General features: G+C 38.0%; 1 protein-coding gene and 1 long non-coding RNA gene across 7 annotated transcripts in view; one reads left to right on the top strand and one right to left on the bottom strand.

The window, feature by feature from the left end:
• The window catches only part of LOC136250691 (kinesin-like protein KIF21A), a 465,334-nt gene that overhangs the window by 412,623 nt on the left and 34,197 nt on the right, over nt 1-18,514 (bottom strand). For both annotated transcript variants that reach the window (XM_066042921.1, XM_066042922.1), the window contains exons 3-4: nt 13,934-14,113; nt 5,038-5,080 (exon numbers count right to left, since the gene is read on the bottom strand). In XM_066042921.1, coding sequence (XP_065898993.1) covers nt 5,038-5,080; nt 13,934-14,113 — 223 coding nt within the window. The remainder of the gene's footprint in view (nt 1-5,037; nt 5,081-13,933; nt 14,114-18,514) is intronic.
• Nucleotides 9,683-12,877, top strand: LOC136250695 (uncharacterized). 5 transcript variants are annotated; one of them, XR_010698655.1, is made up of 9 exons: nt 9,683-10,094; nt 10,210-10,269; nt 10,374-10,429; nt 10,486-11,002; nt 11,061-11,168; nt 11,481-11,683; nt 12,262-12,309; nt 12,360-12,412; nt 12,471-12,874. It is a non-coding gene; the product is annotated as an uncharacterized lncRNA (long non-coding RNA). The 5 variants fall into 5 exon arrangements; XR_010698658.1 differs by having other exon boundaries at nt 10,374-11,002; nt 11,525-11,683; nt 12,471-12,877; XR_010698653.1 differs by having other exon boundaries at nt 10,374-11,002; nt 12,471-12,875.

The raw sequence follows: 18,514 nt of genomic DNA, 5'->3' as shown, positions 1-18,514 counted from the left end.
AACTTCTGATTGATTGTCTCGTTTTGAAGAAGGCAAAAACCAAACACAAGAATTTTGAAGTTATATGGGTGGATTATGCTAAAGCATATGAGTCTGCCCAACACAGTTGGATTCTGGAATATTTGTCATTATTTAAAGTTTGCCCTGATGCCTTGAAGTTTACGACTATTGTCATGGGTATGTGGAAAACTACATTGTTCCTAAATGATACTTAACTTAAAAAGTTGAAGGGGCATTTTTGAGGGCAATTCCATTTCTCCTCTATTATTTAATATATTCCTTATCAGTTTTGCTTCAATAGGATATAAGCTGAGCAATGGGAATGTGGTTGTAAGTCATCTATTCTATATGAACGACCTGAAGCTTTATGCTACAAATGCAAGGGTGATTCAATTACTGTTTAATTCTGTCAGCATATTTAGCTCTGACATTAAGATGTCATTTTTTACTATCAAATGTGTACATCTCAGATTATAAAGAGAGGCAAACAGTATTTAAGTGATGGTTTAACTTTGCCTAGTGGTGAGTTGATAAAGCCCATGATGTTGGAAAAGGCTACAAGTATCTTGGCGTTCTTGAGGGCTGTAATATCCTTCACAAAAGCAGAATGAAAGGGAAGATCAGACAAGAATATCTTCCAATATCTAAGGCTAACTTTGAGGTGTCAGCTTCACATTAAAAATAAATTTAATGTTACATATAATCAACACACACGGTAGTATGTCATGTGGACCAAGATGCCGGCGCTCCACACCGTGAGTATATTAACAGGAAGAAAGAAAACATAATTTTCACACATATGTAGCTCTGTGATCCCTTATCTGATTGGAACCAAATTTGCTAAAGAAGTGTCAGCCAGGGAGGGGAGTTTACATACCAAATTTGAAGAAAATTTCCCTAGTCATTCCCGAGATACAAGCGACCAAAGCTTCATTTTAATTTCTTGATTTTTTTCTTCTACAACTTCTTTTCACACACTTTACAAAATCCACCATAAAACACAAATGTGTGATCCAATCGGGCTGAAATTTGGCACACTTAAAGGGCACATTAAAGCGGATCTCAGTAATCATGTTAGGTAGAAATCTGATGAACATTCACGAAGTTATGACCAGTTATCTGCATAATATAAGGTCGAACTCCTGTCATGCCCACAGGGTAAACCCCTTGAGGAATTGAGTTGAAAATTACTATGTAACTGGAGTAACCATCGTAGGAGTACCTTTTTGTGGTTTGAAAGGAATTGAGATAAAGACCATGGAGATATGATACAAAACCCAACTTGTGTCAAAATTACGCGATCGAGTTTCGTGAATAAAAAACTATAATTTTCACGCCTACCAGGTAAACTGCTTAGAAGAGTGAGCTAAAAAATCAGTATGTAAATGGAGTAATCATCTTAGAAATTCCATGGAGTAGTATAGAAGAATCAGAGTAAAAGCCACCGAGTTATAATGTGAAATCCAACTACATGTAGCAAGTGCACAATTAAGATACTCTAATAGTACAGTCACCCTATTAGAGCATTCAGTTTCTATGCTGTTCAACTTAATTACATAAATTATATAGTTACTTCATTTATTATAATGATAGTTTTTATTCATTTGGTGCTGCTTTTGTTGTTGGACAAAAAAGGACATAGCTACCAGCAACTGTATACACTGTAAATAAACTGGATGCTTCCTGAATGGAGAGTTTAGCTACAAACAAGTCACACTGTCAGGAGTTCATCTAACCCATGAGAATTCAGACACATACCAGTTATCTGGTTAGACAAACAAGTCACCCCAGTAGAGAGTTGAGCTACAAACAAATCATCCAGCAGAGAATTCAGCCACAAAAATTCACAATGTAGAAAGTTTGCTATAAACCAATCACCCTGTGGACAATTCAATTACAAATAAACCACCCTGTAGAGAGTTCAGCACATGCACTATTCTTGTATTATTGAGACTAATTCAGATAGAAATAAGTTAAATGTAGAGAGTTCAACTACAAACAAATCATGCAGTAGAGCTCAGCTACAGAAACTTCAGATATAAAAGTGTTATCTGTAGAGAGTCCAAGTCATCCAGTACAGAGTTCAGCTATAAACAAGTTATCTAGAGAGGTCAGCTACACACAAGTCATACAGTAGAGAGTTCGGCTACAGAAAGTACACTGTAGAGAGTTCAGCTACCAATAAGTCACCCTGTATGGAGTTCAGCTACAAACAAATCCCCCTCTAGAGAGTTCAGCTAAAAAAATGTTATCTGTAGAGAGTTCAGCTACAAAGAAGTCATCCAGTAGAGAGTTCAGCTACAAAAAGTCACATTTAGAGAGCTCAGCTACGAACAGGTCACCCAGTAGAAAGTTCAGAATCAAACAAGTCACACTGTAGAGAGTTCAGTTACAAGTTAGTCACCTGGTAGAGAATTCAGCTACAAACAAGTCACCTGTAGAGAGTTCAGCTACAAACAGGCCAACCAATAGAGAGTTCAGCTACAAACAAGTCACCCAATAGAGAGTTCAGCTACAAACAGGTCACCCCTTTAGAAAGTTCACTTACAAGCAAGTCACTGAGTAGAGAATTCAGCTACAAACAAATCACCTGTAGAGAGAACAAACAAGTCACTCTGAAGAGAGTTCAGATGCAAACAGGTCACTTGGAAGAGAGTTCAACTACAAACATGTCACAAAGTACAGAATTCAGCTACAAAACATCACTTTGTAGAGAGCTCAGCTATAAACAAATCATCCTGTAAAAGGAAGACACCCAGTAGAGAACTAGGATACAAACAAATCAACTGTAGAGAGTTCAACTATGAACAAGTAACCAGTAGAGTTCAGCTACAGACAGATCACCTGTATGGAGTTCATTTAGAAAAAAAGTCACCAAGTAAAGTGTTCAGCTACAAACAAATTACCTTTAGAGAGTTCAGCTACAAACAAGCTACCCAGTAGAGAGTTCAGCTACAAATAAGTCACCCAATAGAGAGTCCAGCTACAAACAAATCACTATGTGCACAGTTCAGCTACAAACAAATCACCCTGTAGAAAGTTAAGCCACAAGCTAGTCACCGGCAGAGAATTCAGGTGATATAGTCTAAAATTGCAACAAGTTGGATAGTTACATTCTGTTGGCCTGTTGAGAAAAAGTTCATTATATTAAAAAATTGTACAATTATAAAAAAATGTATGTTCAACTCTACAACTGCTTTACATCTTGTTTCTCCTTCCTGTAGAAAAGAAAAACGACAGGTAAAAAGATGCCCAAAGCTGGCCATAGGCCAACTTTGGAGTATACAAACACAAAAAAACTTATATCTAATCCAAAACAGCCAAGCTGTAAAAAAGGATGCGGCCCACAAAAAGCCATGGTGAAAAAGATGTGAAATACAAGTTGGCAGCCAATCAGGCTGTGATGGTAGGTATATGATAAAAATATTTAATAACGACAATTCAGGTGAATTTTCACCGAGTTCTAGTGAAACTTAGAGGAGACACTACAATTTCACCTGAATTATCATTATTAAAATTTGTCATTACCTACCATCACATCTATTTCTTGGTCGCCAACTTGGATTTCACATCTTTTTTTCACACAGCTGAAGGATTTTTCTTCGGATGGTTTACATTCCCAGTAGAGCAGCCTTCTGTAAGTAGACATTTAGATTTGAAAGCTCCAAAAAACCCTGAAGTCTCTTTGTAATAGAGCTAAGAGCTCCAGGTACCATCTTTGTTTTTTCCACCATAGTTGCTCTAGCTCAACCCTTAAGTCCTGGTATTTAGAAAGCTTTCCTCTTACTTAGTAGATAGAGGCATGTCAGCAGGGTAGTTACATAGACTATTAATTACATAAGCAACCTTGTCAATAACCACACTGATATCATGTGGTCCACAAAATATTGAAGTATCTTGGCAAAGTCATTCTCTGTATCATTGTTGGGTTTGTGCTTCCACCAGTATTGCTCCTGTTGCATGTCATATTTACTGCAAAACAAGCAGTGGATGTATTTGGCTGCTTTATCATGTCTTGTCTTGTATACTCTGTGACTCCCAACTGAGTGCAGCTTGAAATCAAGTGTTCTGCTTGCTAATTACACAATCGGAATTGTGGGGCATAAGAATTGGAGAAAAAATTGCAATGCTCTTCTCAAATAGAGTGCCTAGTCTTGTGCAGCCAGAAGTAAGCCACAGAATGATCTCCTTTGGTTAGCCAATACACTCATTTAAATTTCTTTCACGTGATCTTACGAAATATCAATGGAGTAACTTCTGAGAATAACGACTAAATTTCTCCAACTGTTGGCATTACAGGTATATAAACAAACCACTTAGACTCAGACACAATGATTAGGCCTGATACCTTCACTGCTTTCAGTAATGGTTCCTAGCTCTTATAGGTAATAAAATTTTCTTAATATACCACATCCTCAACTTATTTTTCAACTCCACTTCCCTTCTTATACACTGTAGGCGATCATGGGGTGAAGTCCTCTGTGGATTGTCAGCACCTTTTTAGTCTTCTTATACATACTGTAGATTACAAATAATTCATATTCCACTTCACTATCCCTGCGGCATATCGAATCTAATCCAAAACAGCCAAGCTGTAAAAAAGGGTGCGGCTCCCAAAAAGCCATGCAGAGTGTGGGTAGCACTCCGAGGTAGAACGGTTTTACCAGTTCATGTGAGTATTTTATAAAAATGTTAAATCAGATAACGCCATTAACAATGTACGGTACCATTTAATCTGAACAATAATAATAGCCATAAAAATATTTCATAGTATCTTTCACAATGAAATTAGTATGAATTGTCAGTAAAGAATTAGAAAATTTTGTACTATTTTCATGATAAAATGATGCTACGAAAATGTTTCCATACACTTGCATGAATATTTTACAGTAGTTAACTTCATACTATGGTGATATGAATGCTACAGGAACTTTCAAACTAATTTAATGGAGAAAATACCTAGCAGTGCCCATTATACAGTACACACATGATCACAATCATACATACATGTAAAGTAACAGATTTACAGATACTTACTTGACCATAAGCTAATATAGTAGCATTGTATCCCTCAAAAGTTCTAAATAAACATTACAACATACTAAAGAATTAATCTATTAATCACTAGAATTCTGTAAATTAATGCAGTAAGTTTAAATGCATTAATAGAACTTTGCGTGGGCGAGATCAAAGGAACAAGTTGATGTTGTGCTACTTCTAAAAACCAGGCGCCATGCAGCTAGCTAACTCATCTGGAATAACTATAGACAGTATATACTACTATGAATTAACCAACTATGTATTACTACTTTACAATATGGTAGTTTGGCTTGTGCAATAATATAATTAGCTATTTCTCGTAATTCATGAAATATTCGTAATTCATTCAATTACGTTGCTATGCACTGCTAAGGAAGCGTTTGTTAAATAAACTGCTTTTACCAACATATTACACACAAAACTATCTTCTAAACTGTTTTATAGTGTGACTAACGTGTTTTTTCCCACAAATTCTCTCGACAAAGCCTCAAAGCTGCTCTTCATTTTCGTTCGCGTACGTAAGGGATACGCCCCCTTTCAACTCGAAGCGATAGGCTATTCCTGGCAGTGTACGAGGCCTACACCGTTGTTTTTCAGTTGCTAAATGCCTGAAAACCTCAAGGGGAAGATAGTCTGAGGAAAGTCACCACACCCGTATTTCAGTTCGCCGAAAAGAAACCACCTCAGAGCAAAGTTCACCTGTGCAGAAGTTTAATACAGACTTCATTTCACTTTTACTTCTTACGTAAAAGCTGCTTTCACCGTTATTAAACGATTTTGCTCACGTGGGTGCGTACGGACAAACATAGGTAGATAGGTACATAGGTACATAGGTAGATAGGTAGATAGATAGGTACACACACACACTTTTACGGAAACAATTACAGTAAACCAAGCGCACGCCGACAGCCGGCCTTCGGCCGGCTGTGGGCGTGTGCCTGGTTTAAAAAGTGTACTTTAAATTTCATAAAGTACACTTTAGGGCAAACAGTGCTTTATTGTCCACAAAGCAGACATGGGGCCAAGTACATGAGTACTTATACTTAAGTACACTTAAGTACAAATTTGAAAGTACTTGTACTTTACTTAAATACTTTCTTAATATCCCCAATGTACTTGTACTTATACTCAAGTACTTCACTAAGTACTTGTATGTACTTGAGTACTTAAAGTACTTTTAAGTACTTGTAAATACTGCAAACATTGTACGTAGTTTGTACATAGTGGGTGTACAATGAGAATAACAAAATTGTATGAAAGTGTAATTTACAACTACTTGCGATTCTTCTACTGCCTTTCCCAACCATACTATGTATCATGTTGCCACGATTAATGATGTCATAGCTTTCTAGTAAACAAAAACAATGCTGCTGTTCAAGGCACTGCATGCATTTTAAGAGTTTAAGAGAGAGAATGGTTGACAAAAAACAACCCCCCTAGGCACACTTACATGCTACAATACACTGAATACAGTATATTTTACTACAGCAAAATGTACTTGTACTTTACTTAAGTACTTCCAGCATGTACTTGTACTTTACTTAAGTACTATATTGATTGCTGCAGGAGTACTTGTACTTGTACTTCGGAAAATTCAAAAGTACTTGTACTTTACTTAAGTACTTTTAAATGTACTTGGCCCCATGTCTGCCACAAAGAGTATTATATTGCACCGCAAAAAGGGCATTATTGCAATAAAGCACTCTTTACGGTGCAATAATTAAATCACTCTTTGTGGGCAATAAAGTACAGTTGTCAACATGCTTTAGTGCAGGCTAATAGCCTGTGGGGCTCACGCCAGTACGACTAACCAATCAACCAAGCTGGTGAAGGCTGGTAGCCCTCGCCTCGCTGAGTGGTCAATCACCCCAGCCAATACGAGTTCTACCACTGGATTGCTTTTATAGACATACCTAAATGCTCCGATGATGGGTGGGAGAAGGTAACACTGCTGTTACGTTTGTTAAAGTAAGCGGACAAGTCCTAGAGATATCACGGAAATACTTCACCATGCGTCACAATAGAATCGATTGTGGGTTGAGACAAAAACCTGCCAAATACTGTACATGATGAACGTCTACTATGCCAAACTATTGGTAAACTACGCGTGAATTAGTTTGCGTGCATTCAGGCTGCTAATAATTCGTGCAACGCGTATTAATTAAGAGTCCTTGTGTATGGTGAAGCTACACAACTAGAAAGTTCCATAAATCATTTAAAGCATTGCCTTACTCATGCTATATGAAAAATAAAGCACTCAGCGCTTGGCCTCGATGCTAATAAAGCAGTCGGCTTCACCTCGTGCTTTATTAGCATCTAAGTCGCACGCCTAGTGCTATATTTTTCATATAGTAATTGCAGCAATGCTTTAACATATATACAGTATAATGAAACATAATGGTATAATAAGGCTCCTAATACTGTATGTACATACAGGATAGTTGTAACACAGGCATGAGGGATTACATACTGTATCAGGCAAAAGTCCAAATGTCCCATGTTACAGCTACAGGGTACAATATGTAATCCGTACCGGGTGATCAATTACCCAAGCCAATATAAGTGCAACCACTGGACATATTAAATATAGTGTGAAATAATTAAAAAATTAAAACATGGGAATAGAGATTGCAGAAAAAAGTAACGAAACAAGAGTCAAACAAGCCAGCATGTTAAACACACAGAGATTTCTATTTGGACTCAATGGATATGGTAGAAACTAAGGGAAAAACAGTAGTTTCTCCATAAATAAGGGGAAGATAAGTACTGAGAATGTTTCTATATAAATGTCCAAATATAGATCTCTATGTGTTTAACATGCTGGATTGTTTGACTATTGTTTCTTTAATTTTTTCAGCGATCTCTATTCCTATGTTTCAATTTTAAAATTATTTTTACGCTAGTGTACAGTATGTATGTATGTATGTGTGAATGATGTATCAATACATGCATGCATGCATGCACGTACTGTACAGTACAGCTGTATGAATGTATGTATGTACTGTATGCATGTATGTATGTACTAGTGTTGCACCGATAATCAGATCGGTTATTGGAAAAACCATATATCGGTTGAATTTTGTGTAACGGTATCGGATCGGCACCATGAGAGAAAAAGCAGCAGATTTAGATATACGTATTATTTAAAAATACATTTTCATGTCCACCAAACTATGTATAGAGTAGCATTTTACTGCTTTGCAGTGTTGTTATTACTGCTAAAAAGTGCTGTCAGCTATTGTTGTAGCACTATCAACACTACAAACAAGCTAAATTAGTCCTCATGAACAAATTGTGGTAAAACTCACTGAACGATAGACATGCAGTATTATATCGGATCGGCTAAGTTTATCGGCTTGGAAATATTATCCAATATCGGTTATCGGAATATCGGCCAAATGTCATATCGGTGCAACACTAGTACAGTATGTACGTACCATATTATGCTAATTCACAGGACAATGTAAGCAACTGAAACATTTTGTTGCTCTTGTGTCAGCTGTTGTTGAAATCCTTGTGAGTTTCATTAGTTGTAGTAAGCCTTATTCTACAAATAAAGTCAGCCCTTACAAAAAGGTAGCGCACCCTGGCCTTCATTTAGGACCTGGCATTTCTTTGAGCCTGAATTTAATACAGGTAAATATTGTACTTTGTGTAGGAGGATCAAAGCGATGCCACGTAGTGTATTGTTCATAGAGTACTTATTACTGTAACTGCATAACTGTACTTTAAAACCCAGTGCACGAGAGTATCAAAGCGCCGCGCTGGGTTATAACTACCACACAGCTAGACAGAGCGGTGCTGCCACTGTATGATATATTAGTTATCACCCAGTGATAACTAACTTATCACCCTGTTGCGGAGCCACTCAGTCTCTTTCGTGACATCATAATAACCGCGAATGGCATTGTTTACCAATGGAACAAAGAGCCAAATAAGGAAATATTGATACAAAACACACCAATACAGCACTTAAAACTACCTAAATCTTACAAGAAAACTGTTAATCCTTTACACAATAACACTACAAGTTACCAATACCGTGATAGTTTAACAAATGTCAAGAATAGTCCGTGACGATTTTTTCTCCAGCAATCACTCCCAACGGTCACTATGGTGAAGAACTAACTTCCTCTAGCTTCATTGTTCTATCTTGGACTATGGTAGCCACTTGTTGGTCTTTATTTTTCTCTTGCACACCACGCAACACCACTATACCAATTTCTGACGAAGGAAAATCGTACCTGGAACCGCTGCTTCATAACACCGCCCTTCGCTACAGTTTGTAGGCAGTATGTAAGGTCTCTCTTGTAGCTACGAAGTAGAATCTCCACACAATTCAGATGAAATCTTGAGCACAGTGACAGGAACTCAAACCGGAACTTAATTTACTATCCGCAAAAACTTCTGCGCACTCCCACGCACTGGGATATATAACAGTTATATCCCGTATACTCGGATGATATCATTGTTATTACACTCGTCCTCGGCTCCGCCTCGGACTCATGTAATAACAAAGATATCACCCTCGTACCGGGATATAACTATAACGTATGAGTCATACAGAATAGTTATGCAGCTAATGGCAAATACAGTACAGTTATGCAATTAATTGGGCAAATATAGTACAGTTATGTGGAGAATATATTTGTGACCGGATTTGACAAAACCCGGCTTCGACGCACATTTTAAAAAAAAAGTTTTATTGAATAAATCAGGCCTACATAACGTAATGCAACTATGGTTCAAGTTTGAAAACCGTACGATAATGCATTGCTTCAATACAAGCCGTCATACATTGTGTACAATAATAAAAACTTACTTTCAGGCTTTTCCGCATACGTGAAGTTGACAAATCGTTGACAGCCACTTCGACAAATCGCCATTCATGACTCCAATGAAAACCATAATTATGCAGAGCTCAGCAACACGTGATTTTGTAACACGTGAGGTAGAAAGAATGCAATTTTGGGCGAAGTGATGAATGAATCGTTCTATCAAGAAGTGTATGAACGCACTACAAGTAAGGGCGCTTCACCTTGATGTCCTTAAAGGTTAGGATTATTATGAGTTTATTAATGAAGCCTGTTTTGGACGACACGCTTTATATAGAAGTTACTTCATTGTGTCTTTCATGATTGTGAAGTTATATCGCTGTTTTTTTTACAGGTGTTTATCTTAATGCGATACAATGGGTGACTACTGTCTATTACAGGAATACAGTGAAAGGTAAATAATACATAAGTGTTACAAGCTATTTTAAGGGAGTACTTGGCTGAGGACACACCAGGTCTCGTGCTTCCTCTCAGCAAAACTCTCTTATTTTGTTGTAGAGATACCACTGCCGTTCAAGCGAAAGTCCTGGTGGGTCGATCACTGCTGGCAACTGGTATTGTGATGGCTTCCAAGTTTTGTCACTCAGAAGATTGATTTCTTTCTCAACAGTGTCACTGGAGGTTTTTACAAAAACTGATCCATGATGTTGAGCTGAAAATCTAAAATGATGGAATTTAGTGATGCCCTTCAGTGCCGTCGTCTTGGTATCAAAGAAGCTAGTCCAGTTGTAGAACAATACGGAAGAGGTGCCATCATAACTGCCAACTAGCTGAGGGTGATTGACTGTGGCTGACCGGTGCACAACTCCAGCTATCTCCTCCAAGGTGCTTACCTTCGTCCTTTTAAACAGTCGTTTTAAAAGGCTGAAGCACCAATCGGGTGAGAATTTTGTGTGACCTACAAGCAAGAATGATATGGTTATTTCCACATGTAGCCTCGTCATCACTCTCCACAGTAAATATGCCATCATGTACCCATTCTTGTTCTGGCCGCAACAATTATCAGCATGCAAATGTAGGTGGGTCTCACCAAAACTATGTGTCTCAAGGTAATGGTGAAGCATCGAGATGATAGCATTGGACCCCTTACCAACATTGAATGCCTCGTCAATGAGATAGTTAACCTGGTACGAGACATAATTAATCACTGTTGTTTATAATGCTGGTATGTACTTACTTGTCTAGGTATTGCCTCACAGCAGACGCAAAATATGGCGCATTTACAGGGAGTGAGAAAATAAATTGGCCCGGGCTGCATAGGATCACTAGGATAATGGACCTGTTTGGAGAATGGTGAGTATTGTTCATACCTAACACCAGTACCTGCTGAGCCACATCAAAACTATAGTGTACTGTTGTTGATAGTAGCAATGGCCTGCTGACAGTCCCAAATGGTGGAGGCTGAAAGTTATCTCCAACAGTATAAAAATTCCTTTAAATTTGTGTGAGCTTTTTGGCAGATCTCCTTGTAAAATGTCCTTTCTAATGCAACCAATGTCAGGTGGTTTTCAGCTGTTTTTAATACCTGTTGTGTGTGCAAAGTATACAGTAGGTCACTGTAAGACTAACATTGTGATTTACTCACATTGCTTTTTTCACTGGTAGGTCTGTTTACAGTCTTCAGGATCATGGTGTTATTCTGTTGGCAGGTCCAGCACAAATCACTCATTGGCTTACCAACAACAATGAATGGAAGGAGTGACTGCCAGTATGCACAAAATGTGGTATATGCCACTACCTGCATTCCAGCTGATCTACATGACTCCTGATAAAACTCCCAGATGGTCTGTGATGTTCAAAATAAACGGGTGAGCAGTTATGTACAGTGGAACCAGCTTTTGGCGGTCACCTGTATAGAAAGACCACCTGTCTAAATTTCAAATTTCAAATCCCAAGAGAGAATTTTATACCCTATCAATCTGTCTAGACAAGCCACCTGCCTATTGCCAAACTTTTTGGTTCAAAGGTAACCGTTTCCATGGTTCCACTGTAATTGACATAAATGACATTTGTGTAGACTTTACCCATACCCGTTCGCTGCGACTTGATGGAAGGAGTTTTATATCATCTCTTTTATACCCTGGAATCCTTCCTGGAAGTAACAAGGCATTTTCCTCAGCATAGTTTTGTAAAAATTTCACCATGTACTTCTTTTATGAATATGGGAATGAATGCTTTGGTGCCCGTTTGGTGTTTTTGTGAACACGTGTCTCTAGTCCATTCTTAATGTAGTGCTGCTTAAGGTTTGGTGCCGATCTTTACCAACTGCATGTAGGAAGAGGAAAGTTTTCCGACAAATTGTCATACCGTGGTGTTTGTATTTCATTGTCACTCTACTCCTTTCTGTTGTATTACTGTGGCGACCATCAATGACTGTTGGTGTCAGTAAGACTGCTGACTCGATTTGCCCCAAGAGGACTAAGTCAAACTCATCGTGAGTTAAAAAGTTTGCTTGTGCACGTGTTTGTATGTAGTGCTCAATAGGGAACAAAGTGCTGCAAGGACTGCCATCAGGTTCTACCAAGTCGCACTTACAAGTACGTTCAACATACTTCCTACATTTTGCTAAGTCACGTGATTCTGTAATGTTGCTAGGTATGGATGGCTCACGATCGATGGCTACAAGTGATGGAGTTTCTTCATTATGAGGTGGAGTTACCACAGCTGTGGTTTCAGCAAGTACTTCATTCACCACCAATGGTACAAGGCTGTCATCATCTTCAAACAATTCTATTAGTATACACGGACTATTATACACTAATCAGTTTTTCCATTACTTATTTACTTGAATTTTAATTAATTTTTTTGTGTCAATCTTAACTATGTTTTACCTCTGTCGGAGAATGCATTTTCATCGTCATTGTACACTGCTTCATTGTATGAAGGTGGCATCTGTTTAAGTCTCTCCACCTCTTCATCGGAATTGCTTTCATCACCTAGGAAAATTACAATAATTTACACCTCTCTCTAGTGTTTCCGCTTTACTTTCTGTTTCATCATTATCCGTCACTTCGTAATTTCCGGTGAAATATTCAGCAATAAGCGTCTCCATTTCATTGCTGTCACTGTTCTCTGAGCGAACGTATTCTTCGCTGGTGAGTGTGTGAAGAATAGAAGCGATGCTTCTAGCAGCCATGGCCTATCTTCCCGCCGAGAAGACAAACCGATCAATTTGTTCACCATCCGTGTTCTTCTGTGTAAGGTACAGCTTATTCTGTTATAACTCGCTCTATGTATGCTTAAATAAGTTGAAACTTCAGAGCAAGATGCGTTTAATAAGTATCAATGCATTGGTATATTAAAATGAGTTTTTTTTTAAATTGCGATTTTTTTTGTTTTGCTTTTTACGCAAAATATTAGTTTGTGCGTCGAAGCCGGGTTTTGTCAAATCCGGTCACATTTATGGAATTTTATGAAAACAACACACTGTAAATCGCTAAAACCAGCCAAACTAATCCTACCAGTTTATTCTACGGCTACATACATACATACATACATATATACATACATACATACATACATACATACATATACATACATACATACATACATACATACATACATACATACATACATACATACATACATACATACATACATACATACATACATACATACATACGTACGTACATACCCTGTACATGCATATATACATGCATAGAAACATGTTTACTTACACTGTACATACATACATATGTGCATATAGCTGTACTCACATACAGTACATGCGTACATACCGTATGTTATAGTTAAAGCAATGCCGCACATATGTACAGAAAATACAGCACGAGGTGGCGTGTCGAGAGGCTAATACTGCGTGAGGCGAAGCCAAGTGCTGTATTTGCCTCGAGACACCCCCCAAGTGCTGTATTTTTCGTACACACAAGCATAGGCGGTGCTTTAAGTGTTATATTGTACTTCCTGGTCGTCTGGCTCAGAATGTATGTATGTATGTATGTATGTATGTATGTATGTATGTATGTATGTATGTATGTATGTATGTATGTATGCATGCATGTATGTATGTATGTATGTATGTATGTATGTATGTCACATACCCTTTAATCAATTTTTGAACTGCAACACTATAAAATGTTGACTGCATTGTTTCAACATCAAACACAAAATCAAACGTAAACACTTTTTTGTCACCAAAAACAATCTGTGGCTCCTCAGGGGGACAAAAAGTGACGACCGAAGACTGATCAATTCGCTCTTGTGCACTTTGAGGACGTATCCTATAGTGCAACAAAAAATATTAATAAAATTACAAAACCAAACCTCAAGATGGTAACTACAGTATATATCCACACTTAAACTACACAACCTTGAACAATCACATGTACATACACTGTACACCTGGTGAAGCTTACAAAAATGATAGTAGGGATAACACCATGCTATGCAGCAGTGAAATGCATTAATCAGTATCAACAGTTTCATATCTGATAGATATATTTCTGAATACTTAGATCACAAATCACAAATCAACATGTTTGACCTATAGTGTGCGTGTGCGCGTGCGTGCGAGCGAGCGTGCGTGCGTGCGTGCGTGCGTATGTGTGTATGTGTGTGTCAAACGCCCAACTGTCCTTGTCTCCCTTAGCATTGTTGGGGTCAATGTGTTCTGTGGCCTCTCTCTGTGAGAAACCTAGACAGTCTCCTGTGGGATACTACAGTAGCCCTGCCCAGGAGGATTTCCTGCACAAGGTTCAAGCGCCTGAGTGGTACAAGTACAGGAACACTGGGTTACAATAGCTGTGTTTCGCACGATTGCCTATAGGCTTTGCTTTTGTGTGTGCACGCGTTTATGGTAGGCCATTTGTTTCAAAATGATTATTTGATATGTTCGATGAATTATTTGGTATGTGCAATGAACTATTTGGTATGTGCAATGAATTATTTGGTATGCGCAATGAATCATTTGGTACAGTGTATGTGCAATGAATTATTTGGTATGTTCAATGAATTATTTGGTATACCATAGACTCTGGTTATTAGGAACATGCGCTTATAATTTTCGGAGGAATTATTTGTGAAATTTGCTATCCTTGTTAAGTGCATGTGCTTATAAATTACGGTAAGGAATTTCTGCTAGGAAGGAATTTATTTAGTTGTGCCCCCTACAGTTTTTAAGCGATTTGAACACCAGTTAGTGATTTGCTTTAGTCATGGAAACGGAAATCCTTAGAAGTCAGGTAGCAGCTACAGCTATCGTTATTACAGACGGCAGTATCTGCCTGGCAAGGCATTGAGTGTGCTGTGACATGTCTGATTCATTCTGACAACAATTCTATGCAGTATGAGGTAGCAAAGGTGATTTCAACCATTATCGCTTAACAAACAGGTGTCTACCAGCGTTAAAACCAGGTCGGGTCATCCGGGTCATCCGGGTCACATTTTCTCCGGGTCATCCGGGTCCGACCCGGTTTATAAATTATCCGGGTCTGACCCGGATTGGATCACGTGAGAAACAAAATTGTTCGTTTGACGACGTGGAAACTTATAAACGCTTTTGTGAGCCACGCCCACTTATCGTGTTACCAACATACGCTCAGCCACGCCCATTTATTAGTAAGTGCAGTATGTAGCACGAAACTGAGGGTATCTATGGTGAGGGGTAGCTATTGTCAGTAAGTGATGACCCCTTTTTTTTTTTTTTGGTCTTCAACCTACAGCTAGGCTGAAGTTGCAATATTTACTCAACATGAATCAAATGCTCAAAACGTAGTCTCGTTCGTTCGCTCGCTAAAGACTAGCCGAAACATAGCTCTTATTGCACACCTTGGCTTTAATTAATCCGGGTCAATCCGGGTCAATCCGGGTCACATCCAGGTCAGCAGTAGTGGCCTGGTTTCAACGCTGGTGTCTACCATATGTACTTAACAGGTAATATACGCTTAATAACCATGTGCACCTAATAACCAGAGTCTATCGTATTCAATATAATCATTTGGTGTATTCAACTAGTGTAAACAAAATTTAAAAAAATTAAAACATGGGAATAGAGATAGCTGACAAAAGTAAAGAAACAAGGATCAAACAAGCCAGCCAGCATGATAAACACACAGAGATCTCTATTTATACTCAATGGATATGGTAGAAACTAAGAAAAAAACAGTAGTTTCTCCATAAATTAGGGGCAGATAAGTACCGAGAATGCTTCTGCATAAATGTTTATTTGAGTCCAAATAGAGATCTCTCTGTGTTTAACATGCTGGCTTGTTTGACCCTTGTTTCTTTACTTTTGTCAGCAATCTCTATTCCCATGTTTTAAGTTTTTAAAATTATTTATAAACTAGTTTGTTTACTTTTTATAATATGGATACCTGACATGATAATTTGAGGTGCTGAGCTGGTGGTGCTTGATATTACTCAGTATCAAGTCAGTCTTCTTGATTGTACATTAGTAGTTGGCTAATACTATCAGTGTTTTCAAACAACAATGTATTGTTTCCTTACTATTGAATGTATACTTTGTACTACACAGCTTTGATATGTATAATCAACATATAGGATGCTGTAGGTGTAGCAGCAGTATGGCTTCAGTTAGGTGATCACAAGAAGTTAAGTACCCAGTGGTACACAAAAACATTGCTGCTCATAACACACTGTGGTTAATAAAATGTAGGTACAGTAATGATAAGGTTTCCAAATGAACATGTTAATGTGAATAAATTGGATATTTATCAACACAATCATATTAACACGTTGGTTATCCTTGCAGAGACTAAGTCAGAAGATCAATGGCAAAGTGAACATAAAAGAAGCAAATTTGCTTGAAAGTGTATGTTAACATTGCAATATGCATTTAAAAATAGGTCATGGACAAGAAGAAGGACATACGAAGGCAAGTTATGTAGTTTTTATCCCCTATACTTACATTTTGCTCTAGCCCAGTAAGGAAAAAAAACTAATAAGATGAACAAAATGGCTCAAAATGGCAGAGTTCAGTTCTTACTTTTATCAAGTCCTCTTGACTTCATCTTTGCTAGTGGACCTAAACTTCTTCCAAATTAACTTCTAAGGTTTCTTTTGAGGTTGGAAAAGGTTTCTAAGGTGGTGTTTAGTTGAGTGTTCCATTAGGATTTTGGAATAAACATAGGCGATCTCTATTATGAACCACTACCGTGGTTCATGATGATTTTAGCGCTTTATTTTGTGAACTACATGTATATTTTTGTGAATTATATATTTTGCGTTGGTAAATAATTTGTTAGGTATTGTTATCATAATTGGGTTGTTGTTAGTATTGCTATAAAGCTTATGCAGGGGGCGTGGTAATTATTTCTAAGCGCCTAGCTCTCACAAATGTAAGACGCATATTGCCATTTGTAGGGGGTACTGTATCAGTTTAACAGCAACAAGGGGTAGTCGCTTCCACACCGCCAACTGATGCGCTTGTGATTGGGATCAAGAAGTTTAGCTACTCGATACCTTGATATATTGAAGCTGATTTGCTGCAAGAAAGATCCTTACTGAAACGCTAGCTAGCTTATTGAGTGGGCATGAATGTCCAGATGTACTGTATGGAGATGTATATAACCATAGATAATAGAGTAAAGGGATAGGAAACGCAAGCGATTTCCGGTTTGATTTCCGTTACGCGTGACTTGAAAGGACAAGACAGTTTTGTGAGAATTAGTGCTCTAAGCAGCGTAAATAGTAATCCAACAGACTACAGTAAGTATTTAGGCCTATGTGAGAGATTTTAGAGAGAGAATTCAGACCGTAGATTTTGTAACAAAGCGTATCGCATTAACCGTGATTGTTACACGCTGTCACACTTTCGCTCATCGTACCTTCATGCCTCGTACATACTGCTTCTTTTATAGCCGGTTCCACTTTCGAATCTTGTGGTAAGCTAGGCGTGTCACCAACACAGTCTTTTACCGTTGCGTTGTACTGCAAGGTGGTTTAAACTTTTGTTTAAAAATGGAAGATACTTAGTCGTTTCTTCAAGCAACAGTTCCTGTTTTGCTCCGATATTTCCTCTGGTTCCCTCTGTTAAATGGTAAGGAATAGGTGTATCACAGTTAAAAGGATAGAATATATTTACGAAGAAAGTAAAGTGGTTTAAAGTAATTTTTGGGCCGTTTTTTTCACTTTCAATCTCCTTTAATTTTGCGTATAACTTCCTTGAGGGTTGGTACCATCCTATTTCCCTCGATTACTTACTTGAGTTCACTGTAGCGAAGTTTCACAGTCGTTGGTTACAAAATTCTGTCGTTACAACAATTTGTTTCTCTTTGATACAAGCGCAGCAAGCGTAACGAGTATGTTCGTGACGTACTACACGGAATTCCAATAGAAATGTACGTATTTTGTGACGTCACGTTATTGCGTTTCCTATCCCTTTACTCTATTATCTATGATATAACTAACTCAAACTGACTCCCAGTCTTTATACACACGAGCAACTAATCTCTTATAAAAAGACAAGAGGATTTCAATTAAGTTGTAAAACGGATGGGTGAGTGATAGTGTTTGCACTGTCAGTAGATCCATAGCTCTTGTTTACAGCACTTGCAAAACATTCTTAAAGCCTTTCCTTACCCTGAAGGTATAGGGTTTCAGTTGAGGTCATCATTATTAAATTCTTCGTTTTCCGTCACCGCTCACATCAATTATTTAGGTAG

This window comes from Dysidea avara, chromosome 3 (genome assembly GCF_963678975.1).
Source record: "Dysidea avara chromosome 3, odDysAvar1.4, whole genome shotgun sequence".
Lineage (NCBI taxonomy): Eukaryota > Metazoa > Porifera > Demospongiae > Dictyoceratida > Dysideidae > Dysidea > Dysidea avara.
Note: the sequence above shows the minus strand (reverse complement) of the source record. Positions and strands in the feature narration are given on the sequence as shown.